Source organism: Pseudopipra pipra, chromosome 5 (genome assembly GCF_036250125.1).
Source record: "Pseudopipra pipra isolate bDixPip1 chromosome 5, bDixPip1.hap1, whole genome shotgun sequence".
Lineage (NCBI taxonomy): Eukaryota > Metazoa > Chordata > Aves > Passeriformes > Pipridae > Pseudopipra > Pseudopipra pipra.
The window spans coordinates 17,926,244-17,952,600 of NC_087553.1; the positions used below are offsets into that span (position 1 = coordinate 17,926,244).

The 26,357-nt window shown below is 41.6% G+C and overlaps 1 protein-coding gene across 2 annotated transcripts in view; it reads left to right on the forward strand.

The window, feature by feature from the left end:
* The first annotated feature begins 11,899 nt into the window (after positions 1 to 11,899).
* BRAF (B-Raf proto-oncogene, serine/threonine kinase) overlaps positions 11,900 to 26,357 on the forward strand; it is an 83,785-nt gene continuing 69,327 nt past the window's right edge. The window contains exon 1 of one of the 2 annotated variants that reach the window (XM_064654723.1): positions 11,900 to 12,078. In XM_064654723.1, coding sequence (XP_064510793.1) covers positions 11,947 to 12,078 — 132 coding nt within the window. In that variant the 5' untranslated portion in view covers positions 11,900 to 11,946. The remainder of the gene's footprint in view (positions 12,079 to 26,357) is intronic. The other variant, XM_064654721.1, reaches the window with a different exon arrangement.

The following is a 26,357-nucleotide window of genomic DNA, read 5'->3' on the forward strand; positions in this document are numbered from 1 at the left end:
ACCAGTCAACAAAATGCTATAGAAGTTAATACAAAATATGTATCTGCTCTGTACTGTAGTGGTGAGTTTCTCTCTTATTCTAATTTAAAATCCTTTTGGTAACTTGGAACTTTTGCTCAGCTCTAATGGGCTTGTGGCATTTCAGTATTATGTGTTGTCTGTGGGTTGTGACCTGTCTGGTAGTGAAGTATCCAGAGCCTGTGCTGGGCCCTCTGAGAAGTCCTTGGTTCGTGGGACATGTGCATGCAGCTGAGGGGAAGCTGTCTGGTTCCCTTGAATTTCCCTTCAGAAAGAAGAGCAGCATGGAGGCACTTACTATGTAGGAAAGGGAATTATCCAAGTAGAAAGGTTGCTGCTGCCTGACACTCTTTCTCACTATAGGTGTGAGGGGTGAAGTTGCTTATTTGCCTGTTTTGATGGAGAGAAAGACCAGTTCTGAACCTCTTCAGCAGACCTACTGCAGCAGCTCTGCACAGCTCTTGATGTCCTCTAAAATTAACTCCCAGATCAATAGAAATGTTTTCCCTGCTGTTTAACTCTGATGAAAAATCAACAGCATCTCTTCTGTTCCTGTGAAACACTTGAAGCTCTCATGCTATAAACATGCAAGAGACCAAAAGCGGTGCATGCATCAAAAAGGGAGTTATGGTTCTACTCTGGTAAAGTATGCATGGTCTTAAGCTTTGTGTATGGAGGGAGACCTGGTTCTGAGTATACATATAACAATATATAAAATACTTAGTGTGATTGGCCGTGGCTGTGCTTTGGAATCCACATTTAGCCTACTAAAGGACTGAGCATCTACTGGGAGCAGTCAGTGTTACTGGTATTATGTACCTTAGTGTGTCATCTTGCTGGACACAGATATGGACTCAGCAGTGTAGTATTAGATAATTAGGCCTGGGAGGTGGATCTGTTCTTCCTTGCTTACTCCAAGCCACCCAGCTATTAGATATCATGAACAGGAAAGTGAACGGCTTGCTTGGGTACTCAGCTATAATGATCCCACTTTCTCTGCAACTTGCCAGAGCAAACCTGCTCTAGAGTCAAAGCATTGCTCTGGGAACATACTTTGGGAAGTTATTTACCACAGCATATCCAAAAAGGGAGAGAAAGTGCCTGTGAAGTAAACAGATGTGAAACAAATGGACTGGATTGTTGATTTTCATCTTTTCTCTGCAGTTTTACAAAAGTAAAGTGGATGGAGTAAAAGAAAAACACAACCTTTCTGGAAGAGTAGTATAAGTACAAGAGAGGTTCCCCTGCCTAATTTTTCATATCTTTTTTCTGTAGTACTCATCTACTAGAACTTGGTCTTCTCAAAAATGGCTGTTTTCCCTTGCCTGAGACTTCACCATAAAATAACAATGACTCAGCCATTATTGGAGTATATCCTAGTGTTGGGATAATCCATTGCTTGCTGGGAGCATTAGCATAACTATTTTGTTCCAGAAAATACAGCCTTCACCTCTCCATAGCTGGGATAGAAATAGGCACTTTCCTGCCTCCTTTCTAATCTGTGCTCTGTCATTTAGGAATAGACATTGCCTGACAAAGACTACTTTTTGTGCATCAAAATCAGAGTCTAGACAAATTAGGAGTCAGTCCTGACACATCACACCAGGGATTAACCAGGTGTTAACACAGTATGTATATTTAGGAGAGAAAGTAGAGTTCCAGCCGTGTTCTGAAGGGCAAGGATAGTAACACTTACACTTTGTACAGCTATTGGTATAGTGACATATCCATTTTCTGCACAAATACCCAAGTTCAATTAATGTTTATTTCTGGCTTTCCCCTTACAATGATTCTTTTCACCATTCAAACTGCTGCATCTTGTTACAAATTTCACTCTTCTCCCGGGGGTATGAGCTGACTGTCTTCAGCAGATGTTTAGATGGATGTTTTAATTCTCGATCGGAATAAACCTGGTTAGCTGACCTTCAAAGTACTGAGAGTAAAAACCCCAGCCTCCTCCCAGTCCTGAACACTTCTATTAAGTGCCACTGCTTCCTTATTTTGCAGGGCTTTAACTGTGTCTGTCTTTAATTAGACTCTGGTATGATATATTCATAGCTGCTGAGCGCTGCCGTGATGATCACAAGCTGTTTTGTAAACAGGCTGACCCAGTTGCTGTATATATCCTACAGGGAATGCAGCTATTGCCAGAACCTCTTCCTATTGGAAGTCCTGCAGACAGGCAGAAGTTCACTAGCATGCTGCCACACTTCATAATACTGGAAGGTAAAAAACCCACAGTCTTGCTTTCTCTCAAAGGTACCAGTGTATTGAAATGTATGTCCTCTGCTCAGAAAAGTAATAACTTGAAAAAAGTTTCCCCTAATGTGGAAAGAGTTTAATCTACTTATTAAAACAACATGCTGAGTTTACACAGGTCAGTGAAGTGCACCTGAGTTACTCTATGGTTTTAGACAAATGCTTTGTCTTACTTGCCTTTGTTTCCCCTGGAGTAAAATTAGAATAATCATCACTTAGTGAATAGCGTCATGAATTTAAGCTGCTTCCAGGGTGGGAATTTACCCCAGGAGAACCTTGTGTAAAGAGCAGCTTAGTCTGGCTGTGGTAGGACTTGTAGCTCTGTGTATTTCAGAGCTTTATTTCAGAGAGATGATTGTATGCAACAGTTGATGAAATTTTTAATACATAAAATAAGATGTGGTATGTTAATGTTTTTGCTGTTCTGCTTTACATGTTAGAGACTTCAAATGCTGAAAAAAATTATGATTTGGTCAGGTTGTAAAAATTAAAAAAAAGTGACAGATATTTCTTAAACTGTAAATATTTTTTAAATTTTAAAGTGCCTGTACATGTTCCTCTACCACTTTGAAGTCCATTTTAGGGTAATTTTAAAAAACAGCAATCGACAAAGTCTCTATGTTTTGGAAAAGCTTCACATATCTGAAAGGCAGCTTTGATGAGGGAATGACTGTGTTTTATATGGGTTTTTTTCTTTCTTTTGAAGCAGAAAGGATAATATGCAAAGAAAACAAATGTTACAGGGATCTCAGAACGATCCTCTTAAACTCAGTTCTCCTCTGTAAATGATTGTGGCACTTTTTGTACAATCCCTTGGGAGTAGATCCTGGAAACAAAATCCTTCAGGGGGAGTTCTCTGTTCATTATCTTGATATTGAGATGTGTGAGAGCAGAAACTCTTCCTGTTTAACCTCTTCTAGGTGCAGCATCATTTTTCTGAACTGTCCAAACCACAATGGAAAACTCAAATGTTCTAATAATTGAAAAAAAAAAAAAAAGGATTTATGAGGCATGTAAGAGTAAGCAGAAATAAAAATAATACCTTTATCATAAATCCTAGGGGTAAAACTTAAATTATGTGTGGGCCATCCATTTAGGATGGATCTTTTTGTGCCTGCACAACTGGGGAAGCACAAAAAAAAAGGCATTTTTGCCTTTCCATTCAATTTCTTTCTCCTTCTTTCTTTTCCTTGTCCTTTTTCTCAAGTGTAATAATAATAATGTCTTGAGTACAGAGAGGAAGGAACAGACAGGAGAACATCTGAAAGAATTTGCTTGTGAAGTCTCAGTCACAGCAGAGCACAGCTATAATGTGTTCAAATGGGGAGGAGCATGACTGTAGACAGATATTAGAGGGACATCACCACTACACTGGCTGAGAAATTATTTAGAGTTGCCTAAGGGGATAATTATGAAATCAACAGGATGACAATCATGACATCACAGTGTCTTTATACACTATATATTGTGTTGGATTGTTCTGGGTGGAATACTGGGATAAATTCCACAAAGTCAAATATTTATAAAAAATTAGAAGATTCCCAAGAAGTGGGTTTGGCTTATGTTGTCTGAGTGAGGCAGAGCTAGGCAGAACAAATGTTATAAAAAGTAGCACTGGGACCACTTCTCTCCTGGAAGAGGAGGCAGACTGAATGACCTAATACATTTTCTCATATCATAGCTAGGTCTGTGAAAACAAATCTCGCCAAGAGCTAAAAAAGGATTTTTATATCCATTAGGTTTTCTGTCTATGCTTGAAAGTACTTCACTTCATCCCAGGGCTCCTAAAGCTGTTTGTGAATATTTCATAGAGTTCAGAGGGTCTCTCCCACTTCAGTTGTTGTTTCTGTGGGTCTGATGTTTGCCTCGTGGGCTGCTTCAGTAAATATGCTTTTAATGGTATTAGGAGCAGAAACCACCTGAGGTCCAGAAAGTCTAAAAGCCATCCTACTGCCACACACAGTGGTGTGTTCCTGCAAATATGTAATTGTAAATGCATCACATTCCTCAGTTTCCTCTACAGTCTCACCTGAATAAAAGTGAATGGCATCACTTGACTCCCACCTTTCAAAAGCAGATGTCTAAAATGTGATTCCAGATTCACACATCTCCAGAAGTGGTCTAGAAGCTGTGTGAATACTCAATATCTCCAACTGGTATCCATGGGATCTACCTCTGCATAACAGGTTGTTAAATCCTATGCCAGCATACAGAGCTATAGTCTTCAGCCTTTGACAGTGGTCTCTTCAGGACAGGGCTGATGAAACATCATCTCTCCAGAGACTCTGTCATGTCTGTGCATGCAATGGCTGCTTCCCTAGTGATATTCAGTGTTGATTAGAATAATGTAATGCTGTCTGGGTACCGTGCAGTGGTTTCTGCAGAGAGCTTCAGGTGGCTTAAGGAGTGCCTCATCCTCTGAGAGAGTGGAGCATACAGATGGGGTGGGCTGTGCTGGCCCCTGGGTCATGCTGCCTTATTTACAACCAGCAACCACTATGGACAAGGTGTGACTTTTCCAATTTCTGTACTTACCTGCAAAGGAGCCTGTGTGTTACAGGCAGCATCAAGCTGCTGCTTAGAATATTTCTGGAGAAGCAACAGGTAATGACAGATGATCTGAAAGGTGTGAGGGTATTGCATTCAGTAGTGACCTGGCTAGTTAGCAGAAAAGTTCATGTATTTTTTTTAATTATTTCTAAGATGTCAGAATTTATGCTGGTTTTTTTTTAATTTAAATAAATGAGATACGACTTACATTTCAGCTGACGTTACTTAATATTGTGTTTAGTTTGGAGGCATAGGAGCATTTAAATGGAGGCTCCAACCTCAGTTGGTCTCAGCTGGCTTGTCCAAACTGGCACATTTATATCAGAGAGAAACCCTTGAGTGAGGCAGTGCAGATGCCACCCAGACAGACAACATTTCTGGCTCTGAGTGGATGGGAGGCAGTTGGAGCACAGGCTGCATGTGAGGCAGCACATGGTATTGTTTGGCTGTTTGTCCTGGGTCTGCTTGGTGCAACTGCTGTGCAGGTAAGTTGCTCACAAGCTCTGATCTTCACAAATGCTTTTTGAATGAACAGCATAAACCAGAGAGTAAAAATTAGGCTACAGAATCAGAGTTGTTACTGACAACTGGAAAGTAACACTGCAGCCTCTTTATTTTTCTGCTTTCGCACTTATTCATTCTGCTTATATGCTGTGATGTTTGCCAAAATATTGCTCTGTTGCCTGACACCAATACAGCCAACAGTATGATATGTCTCTGTATTTTCAGACTCAAGTTGTTTGATAGCATCTTCAAGTTTATTAATAAACATTATTGCCCTCTGAGGACAGATAGTAGGGTACTGACTAGGCATGCAAACCACTTAAAAATAAGAGAAAACAAAGATCTGAGCTGGAGTCATGTAGAATTCTCCCAGAGGGGGGTAACAGAAATTGTGTTCATTTACCAAAATGAGTGTGTCTTCTGGAGAGAGAGGTCTCATTATATCAAAAAGGAATACCCACATCCAAGGGCCTTCAGCATATCTGCAAGCTGCAAACAATCCAAAGCATCAAAAACATTGAGAGGCTACTGACCACTGCACCAGAAATTTTGCCTTTGGCCAAGTGCATACTCACAGGAATGATGAGAGTATAGCACAGAGTTGGGAGACTGTCCTAATTCCTACTTGCTTGCCAGGCATCTTGTCTTTATGGGAGAGACTAAATGTCTGTGAGGCTTGTGTTGTCTCGGTGGTAGCGAGGGTTAAAAGACAAAGATGGATTATGAACTGTGACACTGACTGTCATTAAAAGGCACTCATGTTTAAATACATAAGATGTGCCTATGTATATTAAAATATAATAATTCATTTTAAAAGTTTATCCATACATTTGACCTATCACTGAAGAACAATAACTCTTAAAAATCCAGCAACATCGGGTATTGCCCTGAAAAACCAGGATAGGTCACCATGTTCTCTCTCTTCCACGTCAACGCTGCAGTTTCTGTATTTGATTCCTATTACTGATTTAGCTTTTCTGGACTCTTAAAGTTTCCTTACTCCAGGGCAATACCAACCCTAATGGACTTTTTCTGCTCAGAGAAGAGACTAGAAACTGCAAGGTGCAGTTACTATCTACACTTTTATTAGATCAGAGATGTAGATAGTCACCAGCATGTCTGTAAAGTGCTGGAGAATCAAATTACACCAGGTATTCAGGCCAGGGGACGCTCACCTACTCTGGATATTATGAAGAAAAATCTCAAGACTGAAACATAATTGAACAGTCATTTTCTGAACAGCAAAATAATTGAGGTGGTATCCTTTCCTGCCCTTTCTTGGAACACACTCAATCACATTAGTGGGGTTTTTTTATGCTTGAATGGAATGGTTTTGAGTTATAAAATGTGATTATTCACGCTGGAATAATAATGCGAGGAATCTAAAACTATTTAGTCCTGAAAGCTGATCAGCTTATCACTGTCCAACACAAAGGACTCAGAAATCAGATATCTGAACAAGCTGAATGTGTTAAAGCAATGACCAGGGATGCTACAGGAACAGGAGGGTCTTGACTAATCTTCTCAAACATGAGATTTGGGCCTGGTTTTAGTTAAGTATGTCAGGCAGGAAAACCAGTGTTTGTTAATTCTTTGTTTCCCTATTTTCATCTGCTTCTCATTTCCTAGGAGAGCTGCATCTTCTTCTCCAGTGTCTACTTCTACTGCATTCTCCCTCCATCTAATCTTTTACCCTGTCTTTGCCCCTCCTGTTCCACTGGCTGCTACTTCTCTTAATAGTGTTTTTGGGGCTCATGCTTTCTCTTGATGGTCCCTTACATGCTACATCTGTTGGTATTTACACTGCTGCTCCATGAAACGTTTGCTTTCTCAGCTTCCCCCGTGAGTATGGGAGCAAAGGGGGGAAGGAGCAGAGGGAGGGGCAGAGCACTGTGACACAGCACACACACACTGCTGGACCCCAAAGTCACTGCTCAGATGGAGTAGGAAGGTAACAGGTCAGCACTGTGCTCTTGTGACACCAAAGAACGTGCATGGTATGGGAGCAAACTATATGAAAATCACTCCCATCTCCCAGTCCCATCACCTTTCCTGCTCCCTGTCTCCAAAGGAAAATGTTTTGGTTTATACTTTCTGAAGGCTGTGGTTAAGGGAGAGAACAACAACAGTTTTATAAATAATGACTCTAAAATAAATTACACTTGAATCAAATGAAAGCTATGTAAATATTCCAAATATTATTACAAGAAAATCTAGAATAGGTTATTATTTATATATAAAAGAAATCTTGTTAGATCAACATTGCTTTTAATGGTAGAATGAAAACTGAATTAAGAAGACGGAGGATTCACATTTTCTTTTTTCCCTACCTTCTTTCTATTAGTAGTCTCTACCCAACCTCATCACTTCTGTTCATGTATTTAACTCAAAGGCAAAGAGCTATGAAGTCTCCATCAGCTGAAAAAAATACAGATGATACTGTTCAGCTGCAAGTTCAAATCATGACAATATTACCTAACTTCTCACAGTAGTTATGAATTTTTCAGGTTTAGCAGAGTCACAGATTGGTAAATGTCCTGAACTAGTTCTCAGGAAGTTCCAAAGGAAACAATACATACAATCTGTACAGGAACAGTTTAAAGGGGGGTGGGAGGAAGAGGGGAAAAAAAAAAAGAGCAGCCTTGTTTTTTCTATTACCTCACATTGCATCAATCAGACAGCGATTCCTAGAAATACAAAAATATGTATAGTATATCTTAAACTGAGTGAGATATAGGTGCTGAAGAGAGGGGAAAAAAAACATATGGGTTATTTCTTAAAAAAATATCTTTAGCATTCTTTTCCTGGAGAGCAAAGTAATTTTCTTAAGTGTGTATTATTCTGACTAGTAATCAGAAAATGACTGAACTCTGGACAACAGCCTAATATTTGTTCTGCTTCACATTTTCTGTCTAAGATAACAGGGAACATGACTGGTGTCATTAGAAGTTGTGCTTTCACAAATCACGCAGACCTGTATTTCCTCGGTTAAGACTGAGAATTTAACCCAGCACTTTCAAACATGCATGGGCCAAGCACAAATGCTACCATGTATGGGACAAACACTATCTTTTCAGTGTGTGAAAAGGCTAAGCAGTTTTTTGAAATTTGGGTAAATTTTAAGAGCACTTCAGACATCCAGAGTTCAATGTGTATCAAATTTTCACACCGTTTTAAAAAATCATACCAATTATCATATCAATATGCAAATTTTGTAAGTCTTCAATTAAGAAAATGGAAGGCTAGGATTTTTTGAGATATTGTCTTCTATTGAAAGAATATAATAAATGAGACCAATATTAAGTTTCATCTAGTATGTCTTTTGGACATTCATATTTTGGAGTATCTCACACTTTTTTGGGTAGGAAGAGATAAAGATCACGAAAGATGTGTTCAAATGCTCACAGTGAGGTAGCCATATAATTTTTTTACTGGCTCATTAAAACATTGTTCTCTGAAAGTGCAGGTGTTGATTAGATCAGGCAAATGCTCTGGTCGTGGGCAGTCTAGCTGAAGAGTATTTGTCTTTTAAGAGCTGGACTTGCTTTCTGACCCAAATTAAAATTAAAAAATTCTGAGGAGGGTCAAACCCCAATGCATTAACCAAGAGTTTGATGGGAGGTGGCAGGTTTTACATTTACAAGTATGCATTACCTGCTGCAATACCAGATAAACTGGCTGTGCTGCATTGTAGGAGCCAAGCAGCCAGCAGCCCACAGATTTGATAGCAGAAACCTGCCTTTCACCTCTAGGTTGTGAGTTTGATTTTGACCTATGTTGGTACTGAAAGCTGGTCTCTATAAAATATGTTGATGCCATCAGTTATCAGTAGATAGGATTTCATATCACCAAGAAATAGTTACAGTTACTAATGATTTATCTTTCATCATGATGGATTAGTCAGGGAGCCAAATGGCCACTATGTGAAGCAGTAGGGAATTCCATTTATTACTAGGTGTGGATTTCCCCAATCAAAACGAAAGTATAGCATAAATAGTAGATTTTTCTGTCTCCTTCCTCCACAACAATATTTTAAAATAGTTCTTTAGGTGTTGCTTTTTTTATCTCATGTATTGCAGGTGGTAATTCTGCTGTGTTTCCAGTTCTCAGTATTATGGTTTAGAATTGCAGCTCTTCGGTGGTACATCAAATGTAATAAGAAAGTCTAGTATTTTATGTGAATGAAAATATTATGAAAAAAATCAGAAGCTCAGAAGAAAGGCACTCAAGAGTATTAATAGCATTGGGAAAGGTATTACAAGCTACAAGATTGCTAGTCTACTAATTCCACTGCTGGGGCTATGCCCTGGACATAAATTGCTTAAGGAATAAAACAAGAGCTATGGCTATCTTCTGTACATTGAGACTAAATTATCCCTTGGTATAAATTTCATGGAAATGAATGGACTTGCTCTGTTAGTTAATTTATATTACTCTGCTGGCCTTTCCACAACAGACCGTGTGCATGGAGAGCCATCTCCTATTACCTCTGTTGCCTTTTCCTTCAGAGATCAGAGAGATTTGTCCCAGTGTTTAGTTCTCAGCATGGGTGTTATTTTCCAGGGTCTGTGTGCATTTTTCACTACCATCGCACATTCCCATCACATAGCAGGAATTGCTGATAATTATCCTTTTCATTACTGTGGCTATTAGAGAGAAATTTCTAAACTTGGTGAACTGCTTAGTCCATGTACTTCTGCAGTCTTTTTGTTGACTGCGCTGCAGGCCACCAGTCATAGGAAACCCCAGGCTCCTCTCTTAGGAAAGTTTAGCTTGTCAGATAATCAATTAAAATCCACTGGAATATTAACTAATATTAACCAGATTATTTTGCTTATTTCTGTGTTCAAGTGGTGTTTAATACTGCATAGCTCTCTACAGGAGAGACCCTCAGCTAAATTCATGCCCAAAGTTCCTTTCCCCCATAACGCCAGGGTCTGGTAATTCCAACTCCATCATGTTTTTCCTGGGTCTGCACAGTAAATTGAAGTTGTGTTTATTTACCAGTTGCAGCACTGCTGATATTGAACTGAACTTGAAAGACTTTTCCACGCCGATGGCCCCAGCGTGAAAGGTGAAATATAAATCTCAAATCTATCACCAGGATTATTACATTAAGGGGTTGTACGTTTTCATGTTCACAGCTGAAGCGAAACAAAGATAAGGATGTTTGCACTTGCATATTTCAACTTAATATATTTTAATTGGCTACCATAAAATACATCAGGTTGTGTTAGAACAGCGTTTGTGCTCTCTGAAGTCCTGCTGCTCTTCTGGTACAGCAGCTTGTCTTTGCAATGCATTAGAATAGTGCTACCATGTCGGTGCCTGTACTAACGACCTTTTCAGCGAGACAGCAGCTCAAACCCCCTGATTTAGCGAACGCTTTATGTGTGCGTGTGTAAGCAGCATTTCAGTGGGTGTGGCACACAAGGATACGACACGGCTCCAGGTTTTACTTTACACTGGCACTTTGGGGAAAGATGGTCACAAGCACCGAGGACAAGGTGGGGAGCATCTTTGGGGGCAGCAGTAAGAGCCGAGTCCAGCTCCTCCTCGCTCCTGAGCTGGAGGAGAGAGCGGCATTTCCCAAAGCACCGCTTCGGTGCCTCTGCCCACCAGGGGACGGGAGGCCACGGCAGGTCCTGCAGTGTGAGCCCACCCGTTATCCCTGGCAAGCCGGGCTGTCGAGGAAAGTGCTGCACGTCCTGTCATGCACACACAGGGAAGACGAGATGGACGTTCGGCCACTGGGATCTGCTCTCAGACCTCCAGACTGGACAAAGCCAGTCGGAGAACGGGAGAGAGGTGTTAGGAGGGGACGGAAAGGGTCCTGATTCCTGCTGAGCCAGACTCGACCCTTCCCTCGCTCGGAGCGCCCTTTGTGAAGAGAGCGCCAGCTCGGGCAGCCCACGGCCCAGTGCTGTCAGTGGGGAAAATATGGATGTTTTATCGATCCTGGCAATCGATTATTTCAGTTCGAACCAGAGTTACAGCCAGCAGGTTAACGTGTGATTTTTGGGAGCGCGTCTGTCGCTGCCGCATGGCTCGTGTTTGCCAGGATTCACCCCAAAGCCGCCGCGCCGCTGTTCGCCGAGGGATGCCCGACATCCCATTCGTTCCTCGCTTCAACCTCGCCGGCACCGCGCTCCCGCGTTTATCTCGGGTTTCCCCGCTGCTGCTGAGGCCGCGGCTGGGAAGGACCCGGAGACCCCTCTGCCATGATGCCCAACCCTTCCCCGGCGCTCCCGCTTCCCGCTCCCGCTTCCCGCCCCCGTCACCGGCCCGGCGGGGGCCGCCAGGGGGCGCTGCGGCGCCAGCGGGGGGGCGGGGCCTCGGCGGGGGGCGGGGCGCGCGCCTACGTCCGAGTTCCCAGGGCGGCGGGGCGGCCGCGGCGTGACGTCACGGTGCTTTCCCGGTGACGTCAGGCGGGCCCGCGCGCGGCGGTGCCGTGTGTGACGTCACGGTGCCGGGCCGTGACGCGGCGGCGCTGGGAGCGGGCCGGGGCCGCGCGCGCCGCCCGCCCCTCGCGCTACGGGTCGCGGCTGGGGCCGCCCCGGCGGCGGGGACGCGGCCGCCCCCGGCCCCGCCCTCGCCCCGGCGCTCCGGCCCAAGATGGCGGCGCTGAGCAGCGGCGGCAGCGCTGAGGGGGCCTCGCTCTTCAACGGGGACATGGAGCCCGAGCCGCCTGCGCTCGGCGCCGGCTACGCGGGGGGCGGCGGCGGGGACCCGGCCATCCCGGAGGAGGTGAGGCCGTCGCACGGCGGCGGCTGCGGCGCCCGCCCGTGGGGCCCGGGCCCGGCCGTGCCGTGCCGGGGGCGGCCCGAGCCGGCGGGGGCAGGAGCGGGGCCGCCCTGGACGGGGCGCGGGGCGCGGGCGGGGCGCGGGGACCCCCGGCCTGGTGCCCCCTGCGGAGGCTGCGGCCGGCGGGGGTTTGGTGCGGGGGCTTGGCCATCGGTTCCCCGCGGTGGGTTTGGAAACACTGGGAATGCATTTTGAACCCCCCAGGGTTGGGTTCGGTTCCCTCGGTGGACGTGCCCCGTCTTTGCACAAGGGGTCTGAGGAAATGTTGGCGGACGGGGCACTGTGGGGGCACGGAGGATGTCAGGCCTCTGGTTTGTGCCTTTCTTACATACTTCCTGTGTTTTTGGGGCTTATTACTTAACTTCCCAATCCCACGGAGGGCGAGCGGCACTACCTGTTTTGCCGGGGCTGCAGCGTGAGTTGCGAACGCTTCTGAGATGTTTTTTTCGGGAGGGGGAAGGAACAAACTGCGCCTTAACAACGCGAGGTGTTTTGCAAATCCAGGCACTGTAGGCATCCGAGCCAGACCAAATTGCCAGATGCCATGCACCGGCTCTGCTCCGGAGGGAAATGCAGACGCCAGGAGCTCTGCCGGTTTGTTCTGAACTCGCTGGGGATTATCTCAGCTCAGCTTTCCCTGGTGTGTCTGTGCGAGCCGTACGGGACTTCTCACCTGTGAGCGTTCCTGTGGCCCTGTGAGGGACCAAGCCCGCCTGGTGACCTCTCCTTTCTACCTCTAGCAGGCAAAAATGAGCTGGCTTTGATCAGCAGCTCTCAGGGGCGTCCAGTTTGATTCCCAACTCACCAAAGACAATTTTTTTTAATCCATTTTATTTATTAATAGCATAGTGGGTTATAGTGGATTTAACGAGTTGAGAAGTTTGACAAGTACTAGCTCGTGCTGGGGAGATGGTCAGAAGGGAGAAATGGGGAAGGATTCCACCCCTATGGATGTTCAGAAGAAGTGAGATTGATTCCCTCATCTTAAGGAGTTACTTGCTTAAGGCAGGCAAAACTGAGCAGGGCACCATCTATTTTACACCCACCCAGCAGGGTGATTAAATGCCTTGAGTAATGCGAGTCCAGTCCCAACTTCCCTGAGTAAGGAGAAACTCTCAGCTGGTTGAGAAACTGAAATACCTGAAGAGTGGAGTTTAACAAACACACACTTTCAGCAGCAAAGTGAGGTTAAGAAGCTTCTCGTTGACTTGTGTTGCCCAATTTGTGCTGGTGCAGCTGTGCACGGAATTTAATTTCTCGGTTATTTTCTGCCATAAAAAACAAATCTCTATGGAGTTACTCCAATAACTAGTTTATATTGTGGCCCTCGGAACAATAACATCGGTACAGCTGAGCTGGTCGGATAAACTGCAATATAAGAGAGAAGAGAGGGAAAAGCAGTGGCAGGAGGCAGGATTTTTTTTTAAAAATCAATTTTCATACCAAAGGGGGGGGTGTTTGTGAAACTGCTGTAAGTCATTTGAACTTCAAAAATGTTTTAGCCTGTGTCAGTCGTTAGATTTGATTCCAAATGGTAAATTACGTCGTGTGGCTGCTTCTGCCCCCATCCTGAATATCTTCCCCATGTGAGGGAGAGGGACAATCACCTGGAACACCTGCCAACCAGAAAGGTTGGTACATTGCCAGTATGGGTGCAAGTATTTAGGAAGTGTGTGGGGATATTCTCGTATTATTTAAAAGCCAACTTCTTATTCATTGGAAATACTGAAACGCTCAGGTCTTAAGGCAGAGCTTGTTCTAGAGGTTTTATTTTCTGATGTGGTTTTGTTCTTTAGCTAGCTAGTTCTTCCTTGAGTTGTAAGTAATTAAGTTTTGTTTACTGTATAAGTATAGCTATTACTTCATTTAGACCTGTACCTTTAGTAAAGGTCAAGCCCAAAAAATTGCTGACACAGTTAAAATGGAAACTATCCTTAATACTAAACCAAGTCAACAGAAAGAATAATGCAAATTCAAAGTGGCATAAGTCAGAAAAATAGTGAAGTGCTTTTAATTGACTCATGGCTCTAATGCAAATCCATGTTCTAGTGTTTTGTCTCAGTCCTTCAAGACAAGGTAAATCTAAGCTTTAAAAGTAACCTTGCTGTGGAAACCTGTCAAGGAGCATAACCTTAATGATTCTGAGGACATACCTGGAAACCTTTCAGTTCCTATAAGTCTTTAGGGAAATGCAGTCCTGATTCCCAGGAGGTAAGCCTTCAGTTCTACACCCAGTTTCTAGTTTTAAAAGGGGGCAGACAACAAGAATTTCTGATGGATGTTGAAGTTGTCTTACACTTGTAAGTTGGAGCCCTCTGGTGAAGGGGGTACTCTGTATTAAGGCTGTAATCGAGTGCTCTGTGTTGGTTACAGCTACATCAGCGTCCCTTATGAATTCTCTGGGGCTTTGAAAAACAAATTTAAGACATATTGTTCAACTCAAATCGTGAATTTAGGGCTTTAGAAATTGCTTCGCTAGCCTAAGTGCCAATACTAAAAATCTTCTAATAATCATATAATAATTCTTATAATAAAGAGAACAGTAATTGCTAAAGCTTTTCCCTCCCCATATTACCATTCAAGGTTGGCAAGAGTAGTTGCTTGTGCACTCATATGGGATATCTAGGACATGAGTACTTGGAGACAGAAGGATCTGAAAAGGGTAGGGGCAAGTGGATTTACAGAACTTTCCCTCTTCCGCCCACCATTCGGTTGCTGGTGCTTGGAGGCCTGGATGTGAGCTGGTGTCCAGAGGCACATTGGTTGGCTTCTTCCCCAGGATGAATTCTTGGGACAAGAGATTGTTTGGATGGAAGGTTTTCAGAGTATTCCAGGGTTGTTGATATAGTAAGGAGTGTGTGACAGCTGGGAGGAAAGGTTCTGCTCTTGTTGCTAGAGATTATTTACACCAATATTAAATAATTCAAATGGGATTTTCTGTACTCGGAGCTTTGTGCCCTGAACTGCTCTTTGTAAGACCAGAATTACTTTGAAGGCTGTGAAGTGAGGGCCTGAGCTGCTGGATGGTTGATCATTTTCTAGGCAGCAATGCTGGAATTTATCCTGCATGAATATTAGTTATAAATTTAGAAACCTTAATCCTATGAAACAGATTTAAGAAGAAGAATAAAATGGAGAGTGGGTGAAAAGATATATAAGATGAAGATAGAATGAAAAGGCACCTCTAACCTTACAAGTAAGTTGTGGGTTCTCATAAAATAATATAGATACACCAAACATAACTGGGGCTAGTTTTGTTACAGTAATGTTTAGGGAACCTATTGTGTTGGCTATTAGAACAACTTTCCTTTAAAGTTTCTAGTTCTCAAAGAGTTTGCAGTTAAACATGCTACTTGTTTGGAAAGTTGAAACCACGAGTGGTTTTTTACTTCACTACTTTATGTTTGATCTCAATTATGTTTACTGGCATTTGTGTTCAGTGATTGAGCTAACTTCACAGTCTGTGAATGACATCCTATTTAATTGTGAGGACACGTTAAACTTGAGCTGGATGTAAAGCATCTTGTAGATAATATTCTGCAGTAGTATATCTCAAAAGATAAGTGAAATAATTTTTTTTGTTTTGCACAGAACAGGAAAGGCTGTAGCTGAATACTATGTCTGAGTTTGGGTCCCAGCCTCAAGAAGTGCATGGTCTGGCTGAGGAGAGTCTAGAGAAGAATAATAAATGATCTGAAGTCTAGAAGGTCAGAGCTTTGAAGAAAGACTGAAAAAAACCTGAGATTAAAAAAGAAACGGAAATTGTCAAATCTGTTGCAAAGAATCCAAATAACTCACTTGCCAGCTTGTGACCATTACTGCCAGAAGTAGTGAGTTTGAATGGTAGCAGAGGAGATGGTTTCATGTTACTATGAGATAATTTTCCTTATGGCTAGGTACAGGGAAGCATTAAAATAGACTTTCTTAACTTATTCATAAAATGCCCATTAATAGATTATCACCTCCACAGGCAACCATATGTCAGGAATGATGGGGGAAAGTTTATTCAGGTATGGAAAAGACAATGACTTTGATAACCTCTCATCTTTTTTTCCTTGGGCTTTTTATGATTTATTTGTGGCAAGGCAGATAGAACGTTAGTACACAACCTTGAAATATCTGAGTTTATTGGGGATATTAAAGAGATTTCTGCTTATGATGTTTTCCCCCAAAAGCAATAGGATTAACAGCTCTGTCCTGTGGTAGCTTGTTTGATTACACAAAAGTTGCTTAATAGAGTAGTGGCTGCTTCTGAAAAGTTTTGATGTCTTGAGAGGCTTGTTTCTTGTCTCTGTGGATATCCACAAACTGGTTGGGCGCAGAATGTTTAGTACTGATTTTTTTTTTGTTGATTTATGTTGTTGCTTAAGCCACTAATGCTATTCCCATTTGTATTTTGTTGTGTATTTTGCTTTAAACTCAAAGATCTTGTATTTTTAAAGCTGTTCTAATAATATCCTTCTTGACACTTGTGTAGTCAGGAATGGCAATTCTGTTGTTGCATGAAGTTAAAAATACTGTAGACCAAATAAGATTTTGGTTTTGGTTGATTTTTTTTTTTTTTTATTTTAAATGGAGATATCTTTGGATGGCAGCTAATTTTTAAAACAGACTGATAAATCCCATAGGTTTCCTTAAGGTTGCAATATTCCATTTCATTAATTTGTCACAAATCTATAGTTCGGTTTAATTAATTGTTACATCTATAGAAAAATTTGACTGCATGAAACATTTTGCAGGGAATTCGACTTAGAAGGAAGTCTAATTTTATTTGTACTTATAAGGGAAACAAAAGAAGGCTTCAATTGATCGTAAAATTTTTAACTGTTTTCCAGTCCAGCCTTACACAGAAACTGTTTCAGGTGTAACAGGGCCAAGTGTAAGTTTTATTTTCAGTTTGAACCACTCGCTTGTGGAGGGTGGTGAAATGTATGGTACAGCAGAGATCCCTGCAGTTAGACCCAAGTCACCAAGCAGTGCTCTGACACCCAGAGCTGGAGGTTTTGCCATTTCCTGGGCCTGTCTCACATGGTTTAGCCAGTTCTGCTCCCCTGTGCCACCTTGGTACCAAGCAGGTCCTGTCCTAATTTGGTTCAACTCAGTAGTGCTGTAGGAAATTGGCATCACTTCTGCTGGATTAATTTTCTGCAGACTTAGTTAATGGAATCTCTCCAACATGAGGAATGCTCCATGGGCCCCTAAGGGCTTGTCAGGGGGGAGTAGTGGTAGTGTGGTGTGTGTGTGTCCCCTTTTCTGATTTGTTTTTATAAATCATCTTTGTCCCATGAAACTGCACTAGCCTTCATCTGTGCCTGAGACTTCCTTCGCTGGACTTGCCAGGTTTAGGTCTTGACACCTTGGATTTGATGGTCTTGAGCTTCCCATGCTGGGTTGTAACAATCTGACTTGGTGTCTCTGGAGCCCTTCTGAGCAAGCCATGCCTTCCACAGAAGTAGGATTGCAGCCACAGCTTTGCCAGGGACATGAAGGTGTCTGCGAGCTTCTTGTGTAGCAAGTGTATGTTTCCAACAGCCTTGACCACGTGAGAGTTCTGGGTACAGTATTTCGTTTTTTGAGGTGTGAGATGGTTTTCATAATTTTCAACTGTTCACACATCTGTGTGTGAACACAGCTACTTTCTCATAGCTAGTGCAGGATACAGAAGTCAACATGCAAGATACATGTTTCTTTGCTTCAGCGGTTTTATTCCAGTTGCTCTTGAGCTTTTTGGGTATATAATGGAATTATCTGAATCTTCCCTCCTGTGCACAGCTTCTTTCCAAAACAGTGAAATATGTACTCATTCAGCTGATTCTCTCTTCTGTGGCCAGTGCTAAAGAAGGCTGGTTGATGCAGAATTACAGGCTGTTTCTTTTTTCCCCGCTTAAACCCCTTGCTGCAAGTATTTGGCTTGTTACTCCACCTTTTTAGCATTTGTGAGTCTTGGAGGAGCAGCAACAGTGCCTTTCTTTATTTATTCTGTTTCTGATGACATTTTATGAAAGTGTACCCTAGCAAAAAAGGGGCAAAGCAGGCAAGGGTCTAATTTGTAACCCTTCCCAGTGACTGAAGATGTTGTCAGTTCAGGCAGGAGTTTTCAGGGGGCACTGCCAGTTATCATCCTGCAACACTCCCCGACCAGCATAAGCATTTAAGTTCAGCAAACAGAACCTGTGCTCTCTTAATAATGCAGGCTGCTGTGCAGTGCTCAACAAATGCTCAGCATCAAATGAATTTTCCACACTATCTGTATTAAATTCAGGAGATCGCAGGAGTGTGTTTGAGCACTGAAGGAAACTTTTTTTCTTTTCTAAGGTTGTGATCAGGTGAAATATTTTTATGGGTTCTCCCAGTGTACCTACACAAAGCTCAGCATGAAGGGGCAATTCAGTTTCTGTGTGAAAGGTACCGACTTTGTTTAAAGTCTTTCTTCTAGGAGACAAGGAAGAGAAGTTGTTAATGAACAAAATGAACTTAGTTTAAAAATGTGTTGCATGTGACAACAAAAACAGCAATACCGACTCTAATATCTTCATCTGTTCCATAGCGAGGCCACTTAAACAGTATCATTATTAGTAAAGCTGTTGTTAAATGCCCTGGTAAGTAGTAAATATTTTTCATGTGCAGTTATGTAGTGTTCAGTCAACATTTTCTGACACTTGGAGCGCAGACTTGGTAACTTAATTTTTTTCCTCCTTTATCTCAGATAAAGGGTTTGTTTTGAAGGTAGACATTTCTGAAGTCTGAGTAGCGTGTCTAGCTTTTTTTTTATATCTCTAGTGCAAGTTATTCACTAGTGGTGTTTGAAAGGCACTATGAAATCAACCTGAAGTAAAACACATCATTATGACTAAGAAGTTGGTAGTATCTAGGTGTTTGGAACTGGATGGTTGTATATTGGTGTCTCAGTCTTTGATCTGGTTTTGTAAATTTATTCATTAAACTTGATAGGTCAAACATTCTCTCTGATTGCTTTAAGTAATGTAGATTTAAATGTGAGTCCTTAGTATCTAAGGTGTCTTTCAGAAAGGATTTCTTTAAGCGTTCTCATAATTTTGCTAGAATGCAGTTTGTGTTGTTTCTTGTGACATTTTTAAGCCTATGTACATAGTTGAAAATCGAAGTAACTTTTTCCAGATTCTAGGTTAGAGAGTATAAAGGTTTTCTTTAACGCTTCTCATTCTATGATGGGTGGCCAGGAGCTAATTCTGCCTTTTAAATGATTTCATTTTTGAAGTTAATACAAGGGTTACTAAGGCAGGATGGTCTGCTGAGTAGAACATAGAATGCTGTTTAGGAGAATGTGGTTTCTGTGGCAGTTCCTATTTGACTTTTCTGTGACTGGGAGCAAATTACCTGTGTTTTAAAAATAAAAAGAAAAAATCAAGTATATTTGCCCTGTTTCAGCTTTTGAGACCTGTTTGTGATAAAATGGGATACATTAATTGCTTTATTGTATCACAGATATTTCTAAACAAGCAGAATATATTTGTACTTTACCAAACAATTCCAGCTGTCTTTTACATTTTCTAATCAGTTGGTAGGAAACACATGCACAGTGTAGTAATAGTTTAATGGTGGAATATTGCAAAGTGTACAACAAATTATTTTGTGGATTGATAACATGAACTTTTAAATAGGTGCTGATTGTCTTTTCTGGATAGTCTAATTAATTGTGTGCTCTGGCAAGGAGAGAGAAGAATTAAGTTCTGTAGTTGAGCTGAGACTGAGTTTATTTGTTTTGTCATTTTAATTAATGTGACCCAAGCTGTGTAAGAGCTCTGCTCGACTACCATTTGCTTCTTATAGGCAATTATTGTAATTAGCTGGCTGGTTGCTTACTTTCCATCACAAATATGACTTGTGTTCAGCTTAAGGTGTGCAGAGAAGTAGTTTGGTGTATTCATGATAATCTTTTTTAAATGTCACCTCTGCATGAGTTTAACACTATTGAGATTCTGTGGTAGTTACCTGTATAAAGCAAAATTGCATTTTTAAATGGGTTAGAAAATCTGGATAGTTGTTTTGGGAGTTTTCCCCCCCCTCTCTCTCTTTATTTTTATTTTTTTTTAAAACCTTTGACTGTCTAGGGAGAAGTTGTTAAATTAATAGATGTAAATACAGTGGATTGTACCAGAACTCAGTCTGTGCGTGATCTTCGTGACTATTGAATTAATACCAAAGTGAATCAAAGGGACTACTAGTACTGCAGCACAAAAGCCATGAGGAATATGGAATTAAAGATTTCGCTGTGCAACTGGTGGTTAACGATTTAAATGAAGGATACAGACAGCTCTTATTTTTCCACACACTGCTGTTCTACTGTGGTAAGAGAACATTTGTTAACTTTCCTTTTTATAGCGCTTGGAGGCAAATTCTACTTAGCAGCAAGCAGCAAAGATGGCAGGTGATGGAAAAAGTGGGGAAATGAAAGAGAATTGAAACCTCAACAGGAAGGCTGCTGCTTCATGGTAGCCAGAATCCATCTGACTGTGGGCTATAGAGAGGAAAGGTGACTTTTTTCACCAGCTCAGGTGATCACTGGGTCCTTTGCCAAGCTGTTTCAGCACAGTAGGCTGGTAGAAGGCTAACCTTTACAAAGAGAACAATTTTTTGCTTGTTTAGCATCTGAAATGGTTCATCCAAAGGTTTATGTTCTGGAGAAAGAGTAAGGAAGGGAGCAGGGGTAAATAGCCAAGGACAGTGTGATAATTGCACCCACCATCTAGGCTGGCATGAGCTGCAGAGGGCACAGTGCCTAAGGCTCCTGGTGGCTTTGTTCTTACAGGAAAACTACTTGGTTGTGTTGCAAGCTAGACTTCACTGAGCTTTATCCTTTACAGTTTTTCAGTGTATTTGAAAAAATATTTTTAAACACTTAAAGATGTAATGAACATTTAAAGTCTTAATTCCTTTGTTAAAGAGGAGGCAACTTAAGGGGCAAACTGGACAGACTGGAAGACTTTATTCTGCTTTAAGAGTAGAGCTGAATGATGAGCAATTCAGTTTGTGTTTAGAATTAATGAAAGGAAAAGACATAGATAACTTTTACTTAATGTTCTTGTATCTCTCATTTCTTTGCAAACCATCAGTTGTAACTGAGAGTAAAGTAACACCCAGATTTTGTGCAGTGGAAGGCCCCCAGTTAAAGAAAGCAAGTTTTTATGGAATATGTTTGTCTTAGAATCACACAATGAGTCTGCTACTGATTTTTTTCCATAGTTTCTGCAGTGAACTCCTCAAAGATGGTACTCTCATACTTGAGCGTTACCTTAGCTAAATGCTTCCTAGTTTTTTGGAGAAGGGTGGAAGTTGTTGGGCGTTTGGTTTTGGTGGGGTGATGGTGTTTAACAGGCACAGTGTCAGAACAGGTGCGGTTGAAACCTGCATTGCTGGTTACAAGTTAGTCTTTCCTTCCTAAAAGGTGTTACCTGTTAAATGGAAAATAGCTTTTCATCTTGAAGCCTTTTTTAATATTTTATTAACTGCTGTGCTTACAGCAGGTGCTTGCTGATCACATTACTGTATTAGTTGACCTAGTTATGATCTTTGTCATCAGACAGGATGGTACAAAAAATGTTGTACCTCTTCTGGAGGGTTTTCCTTCCTGAATGTAATTTTGTGTGTCTTCACCAAGGCCAGTCTTCTTTAGTCTAGAAAGATACGTTCATAGACTTTTGTGGAAAAAGAGATAAGGGATCCTTTTTTTCTTGGCTACAGTAACTTCTGTAGATATTGTTGTCTGTAACCTATCTACTCATCTGTGGTTGTAAATTTTATCAGGCTCATTTTTCATGGCCTAGGTATAAACTTTGATAGTGTATTTCCATTATTGGCTGTCTCACACATTGTAAAGGACCTGTAAATAAAAATGATAAAACCAATTCACCAAGATTAATAAAAAGCTGGGAAATAAGTAGGAAAGGAAACCTTGATGCTGATGTTCTTGTCACTGTGTAAATTCTTGTGTGAAACCCACTGCAAGCTTGTTTTCAATTCATTAAAGTTTTTCAGCTGTTGGTATTTTTTACACTTGTTCAGTAAAAAGTTTACACTGTTGAAAATGTGGTAAGCATGAAGAGCCAGAGGATAGTAGGGAAAATGGAAAAATTAACACAGGGGATGTGCAAGTTGTAAGAAGCTTCCACTGAGTGATGGAGAAGAGCTAGAGTCTGGAGTATCAGAAGAAAGAAAGGACTGTCCTTCCCACTTGTATGGGCATGTTCCAGCAGAAAATGCCTGCAGAAAATGAAAAGCAAGCTTTGTAAGAATCCAGAAGAGGAATGGGACCATTCAGGATGGATAAGGGGGGAAAGTACCTGAAGGAAAGTTTACCAAAATGTGAGAAAGAGGTAACAGTGATTTTCAGCGCAGAAACTCGAAAACACAACTTCTGCATGTTGCCATGCAAATGGTGAGATGGGGTATTATGTTATTAACCCCATTCCTGTGTCCTCTTGCCTCTCTTGCATCCAAGCACTTTGCTTTCAAGTTAGTTAATACATTAGTCCAGCTAAGGATGATCTTTTACGTGACAGCTCTCTAAAGCATTTTCTTACAAGTGGATCCTAGCTCAGTGGACCAAACCATTGAATTGATTGTGTAAGAAAGAAGCCTAAAAATGAGTGATTAGAATAGTATTGGATAGGTGTTGATGATTTTGTCCTCCTTCTAAAACAGTTTCCAAATAAAATGCTTAATTTTTTATTTTTAATTACATTGTTGGTTCTACCAGAGTATTCTCTATCATCACCAAATGTGATAATCCAAATTCAGGACATCCCATGCTTGGACAAATAATGGCTTTTTTTTTTTTTTTTTTTTACAGAATAGATTTGAACTTTCAGGTGTCTTCTACCAAATATGAATCATACGGCTTAGAATTGGGATGTGCTGTAAGATTTGAGTACTGATGCCAGATGCAAAAAGTATGGAAGAGAAGTTTGCTTTGTATTGTCTCGGGCACTGCACATTTTGACAAGCGGCAAAGGATGCGAAAATAACTTTGTGGCTTAGAGCCTCGCATTTGTGGAGCCACAGTCTTCCCTGAATAGAATGGATTTAGGCTTCTTCTGTATCTGACTTGCCTCTGGCTTGAAATAGGTCATCATCTTTATTGCATTGCAAGGGAGTGCTTATTTGCAAAATTAATGCACAATTATCCGCAATCGGCAGATTCAAGTTGATATATTCCAGTATATCTGGAATATTTCCAGTCGTCTGGCTGCCTGTGTCTGTTAGCCTGCGTCAGCTTCCTTGTGTCAGCAGCACTAAAAGGAGAATCAAATCTAATCTCTTGTGATAGAGAATAACCTTAACCTAATGCTACCAGATAGGACAGAAACATTTATTTGATGCTTTTTTTGGAAAAATGATAAGGTTATCCATGCTGTAAAGGATTCATTACTTTTTCATGGAACTACAATGAAACAAAGTGTCTCACGTCCCTGTGCCGTTTCCCATGGAAAGGGACCGTTCTTGCATGTGGACAGTACTAGATGCACTGCAGATTTCCTTCAGAATGCATTAAGATTTGTAGCAACTGTCTCTTAGGCTGGCATCGATTTTTGTGTTTCTGTGAGATACTTGGCAGTCGTGGGTTTACGGTTTCCTACAGGTGTGGAGCTTCATAAATGCGGTGGAGCGCCCGTAAGAGTAAGAAAAAATAGGTCTGTTCTTTCTTAATAACCATCAGGCTTCTGCAGTTTTCTTTTACTTCTAAAGAAAGTGTGAATAAAGAGTGGATAAAGGGATTACTTTAATCTTTAAAAACTTGGTTTTATTCTGTTGTGTAGGAACAAGCTCTTTGGTCCAGAACCGATTGATAAAAGGATTCCATGTGTCATTTTTTGCTGTCTGTTGTTAGGTAGTTCTTTGCTGCTTTCCTGGAATGTATGTGCTTATGGGGAATGAGACACCTGCTAGGCAATTTTTGTACATTTAGATTTTATCTGGACAGTTTGAAGAAACCTGTATGTGTGTGAATGCTGCTGAATTCCAGAGATGTCATTCTTAAGAACCTAGTGTTTCAGGGTTTTTTCCACAGCAGAGATAGGGATATATCTTGGCTCGAGGTTGGTAAGGCTGTGCTGTGCACATGATGCAAACTTAGCTGAGTTGTCTGAACAAGCAAGTCTGTGAGGAGGAAAGACAGGCTGAAGTTGCTGGCTCTGCTGGCTGTGTCAGTGCAACAGGTGTGGTGTAGATTTTGTGAGGCAGAAGCTGCGTGTACTGTGGTGGGCAGGGACAAACTTCTTCGAGTCAGGTGAGGTCACTTGTTCTGAGTTCTAGTTAGGAAAAGACTTGAGTTCCTTCAATTGAGTTGAAGTAGCCATAGATCCTGCATAGTAGGATGCAATATACCTGCACACGGGTTGATTCTCAAGGAGCTAGCTGCTTAAGGGTTGCTCTGGTTCACAAAAAACCTGTGACTTATTCCCTGATGTAGAAAGCCAGAAGGTAAGTTCTCTTTAAGTAAAGTTAAGTAAGGGTTGCCACTTAAAAGGGAATTGTGAAGCTTGGAAATTTTGTCATGGCATATGTGTTCTTGTGCATACTTGGTTAGGAGTAGAATATGCTAGTCACTACTAGATTTGTGAAAGTTTTCTCATCTTGTCAGAAGACTTTTGATGAATATGGGACACAAAATAGCTTTTCCATTTCTGTGTGCAACAAGTAATTATTTGTTGCTATGGTTGACTTTGATAAATTTCCTTCTGCCTTCAGTGTACTTTTAACTGTGTGAGAAGCCTTTCTAAGATTATAGAAATGTAAAGTTTGCCTGTAAGATTCACTTGTGGAAAGGCTTTTGGTTTACTGCACAGATGTATAGCAGGTAATTCAGGGAAATGTTTTTGGTTCCTCTGAGAAATTTTGTCTTCCATTAGACTTCAATTTCAGGTTCTTCAGGTGAAGATATTTTTACTGTAGCCTGGCAGCTGACAGTAGGCTTAAGGGTTTTTTCTTCAGTCATAGAATTACAGATTGGTTTGGGTTGGAAGGGACCTTGAAGATTATCTAGTTCCAACCTCCCAGGCATGGGCAGGGACACCTTCCTCTAGACCAGGTTGCTCAAAGCCTTGAACATTGTCAGGGATGGGGCAGCCACAACCTCGTGGGTCGACCTAAAATAGTCACTCAGTGTTTGCACTTGTCATGATATGAAGTTAGGAGGAAGATGTCTGCCCTTGTTAAACGCTGTTTGATCTCTTGCCAGCATCTCCTAAATAACATGCTTCCATTGTGCATCTTGGTGTTGCTCAGTTATATTTGTTGTTTGGTATCTTCACTGTAAGAGAAGAGGGGAGCAAGGTTGTGGTTCTGGACACAAAATAGAAAATAACATACAAGGAAGGAAGTTACTCATTATCAATCTTAAAAAAAAAAAAAGTATTTGGAAACTCATTTGGCAGGGGCTCATTCTGCTTGGCACTAGTGAGGTCTCACCCCAAGTGCTGTGTCCAGTTTGGGACACTTCCCAATACAAGAGAGACGTAAGAGGGAGTCCAGTGAAGAGCCATGAAGATGATTAAGGGCTGGTGAATGGAAAATGGAGCCAGACTGTCTTCCGCAGTGCCCAGTGACAGGGCCAGGGGCAGTGGACACAAACAGAAACAGGAGGTTCCTTCTGAACATCAGGAGACGTTTTTATTGTGAGCTTGACTGAACACTGGCACAGGTTGCTCATGTAGGCTGTGGAGCCTCCATCCTTGGAGATATTCAAAAACCATCTGGACATAGTCCTGGGCAGCCTGTTTGAGGAGGGGTTTGGACCAGATGATCTCCAGAGTTCCCTTCCAACCTCAATCCTTCTGCAATTCTGTATTACTTTGTCAGTGAAGAATGTTCCCTCCTCACCCTCCCCATTGCCAGGCGTTTAAGTGGAGTAAGTTGTTGATGTGATACAGCAGATGTTGAGGAAAACCTTTGCTGGGTAAAATTGCCAGAGTGACCAAATAAGAGGAGTTTCACTAAGTACTAATAAACCTGTTTCTGAAGATAATCATGAGACGATTCCTAAGATTGCCAGGAATTTTCAGTGTACACACCCAGGTTAACAGCATATTGCCAGTTACATGGGAAGTAAACATCCTAATATATTGACACCCTTATATTGAACAGGTTAATTGAAATGGTGTTGATTCAAGCTTGTTCTTTTCACCAAGCATACAACTAGCCCTTGCCATCTTGGGAAAAACTAGCAAAACACAGAAATGCTTCTT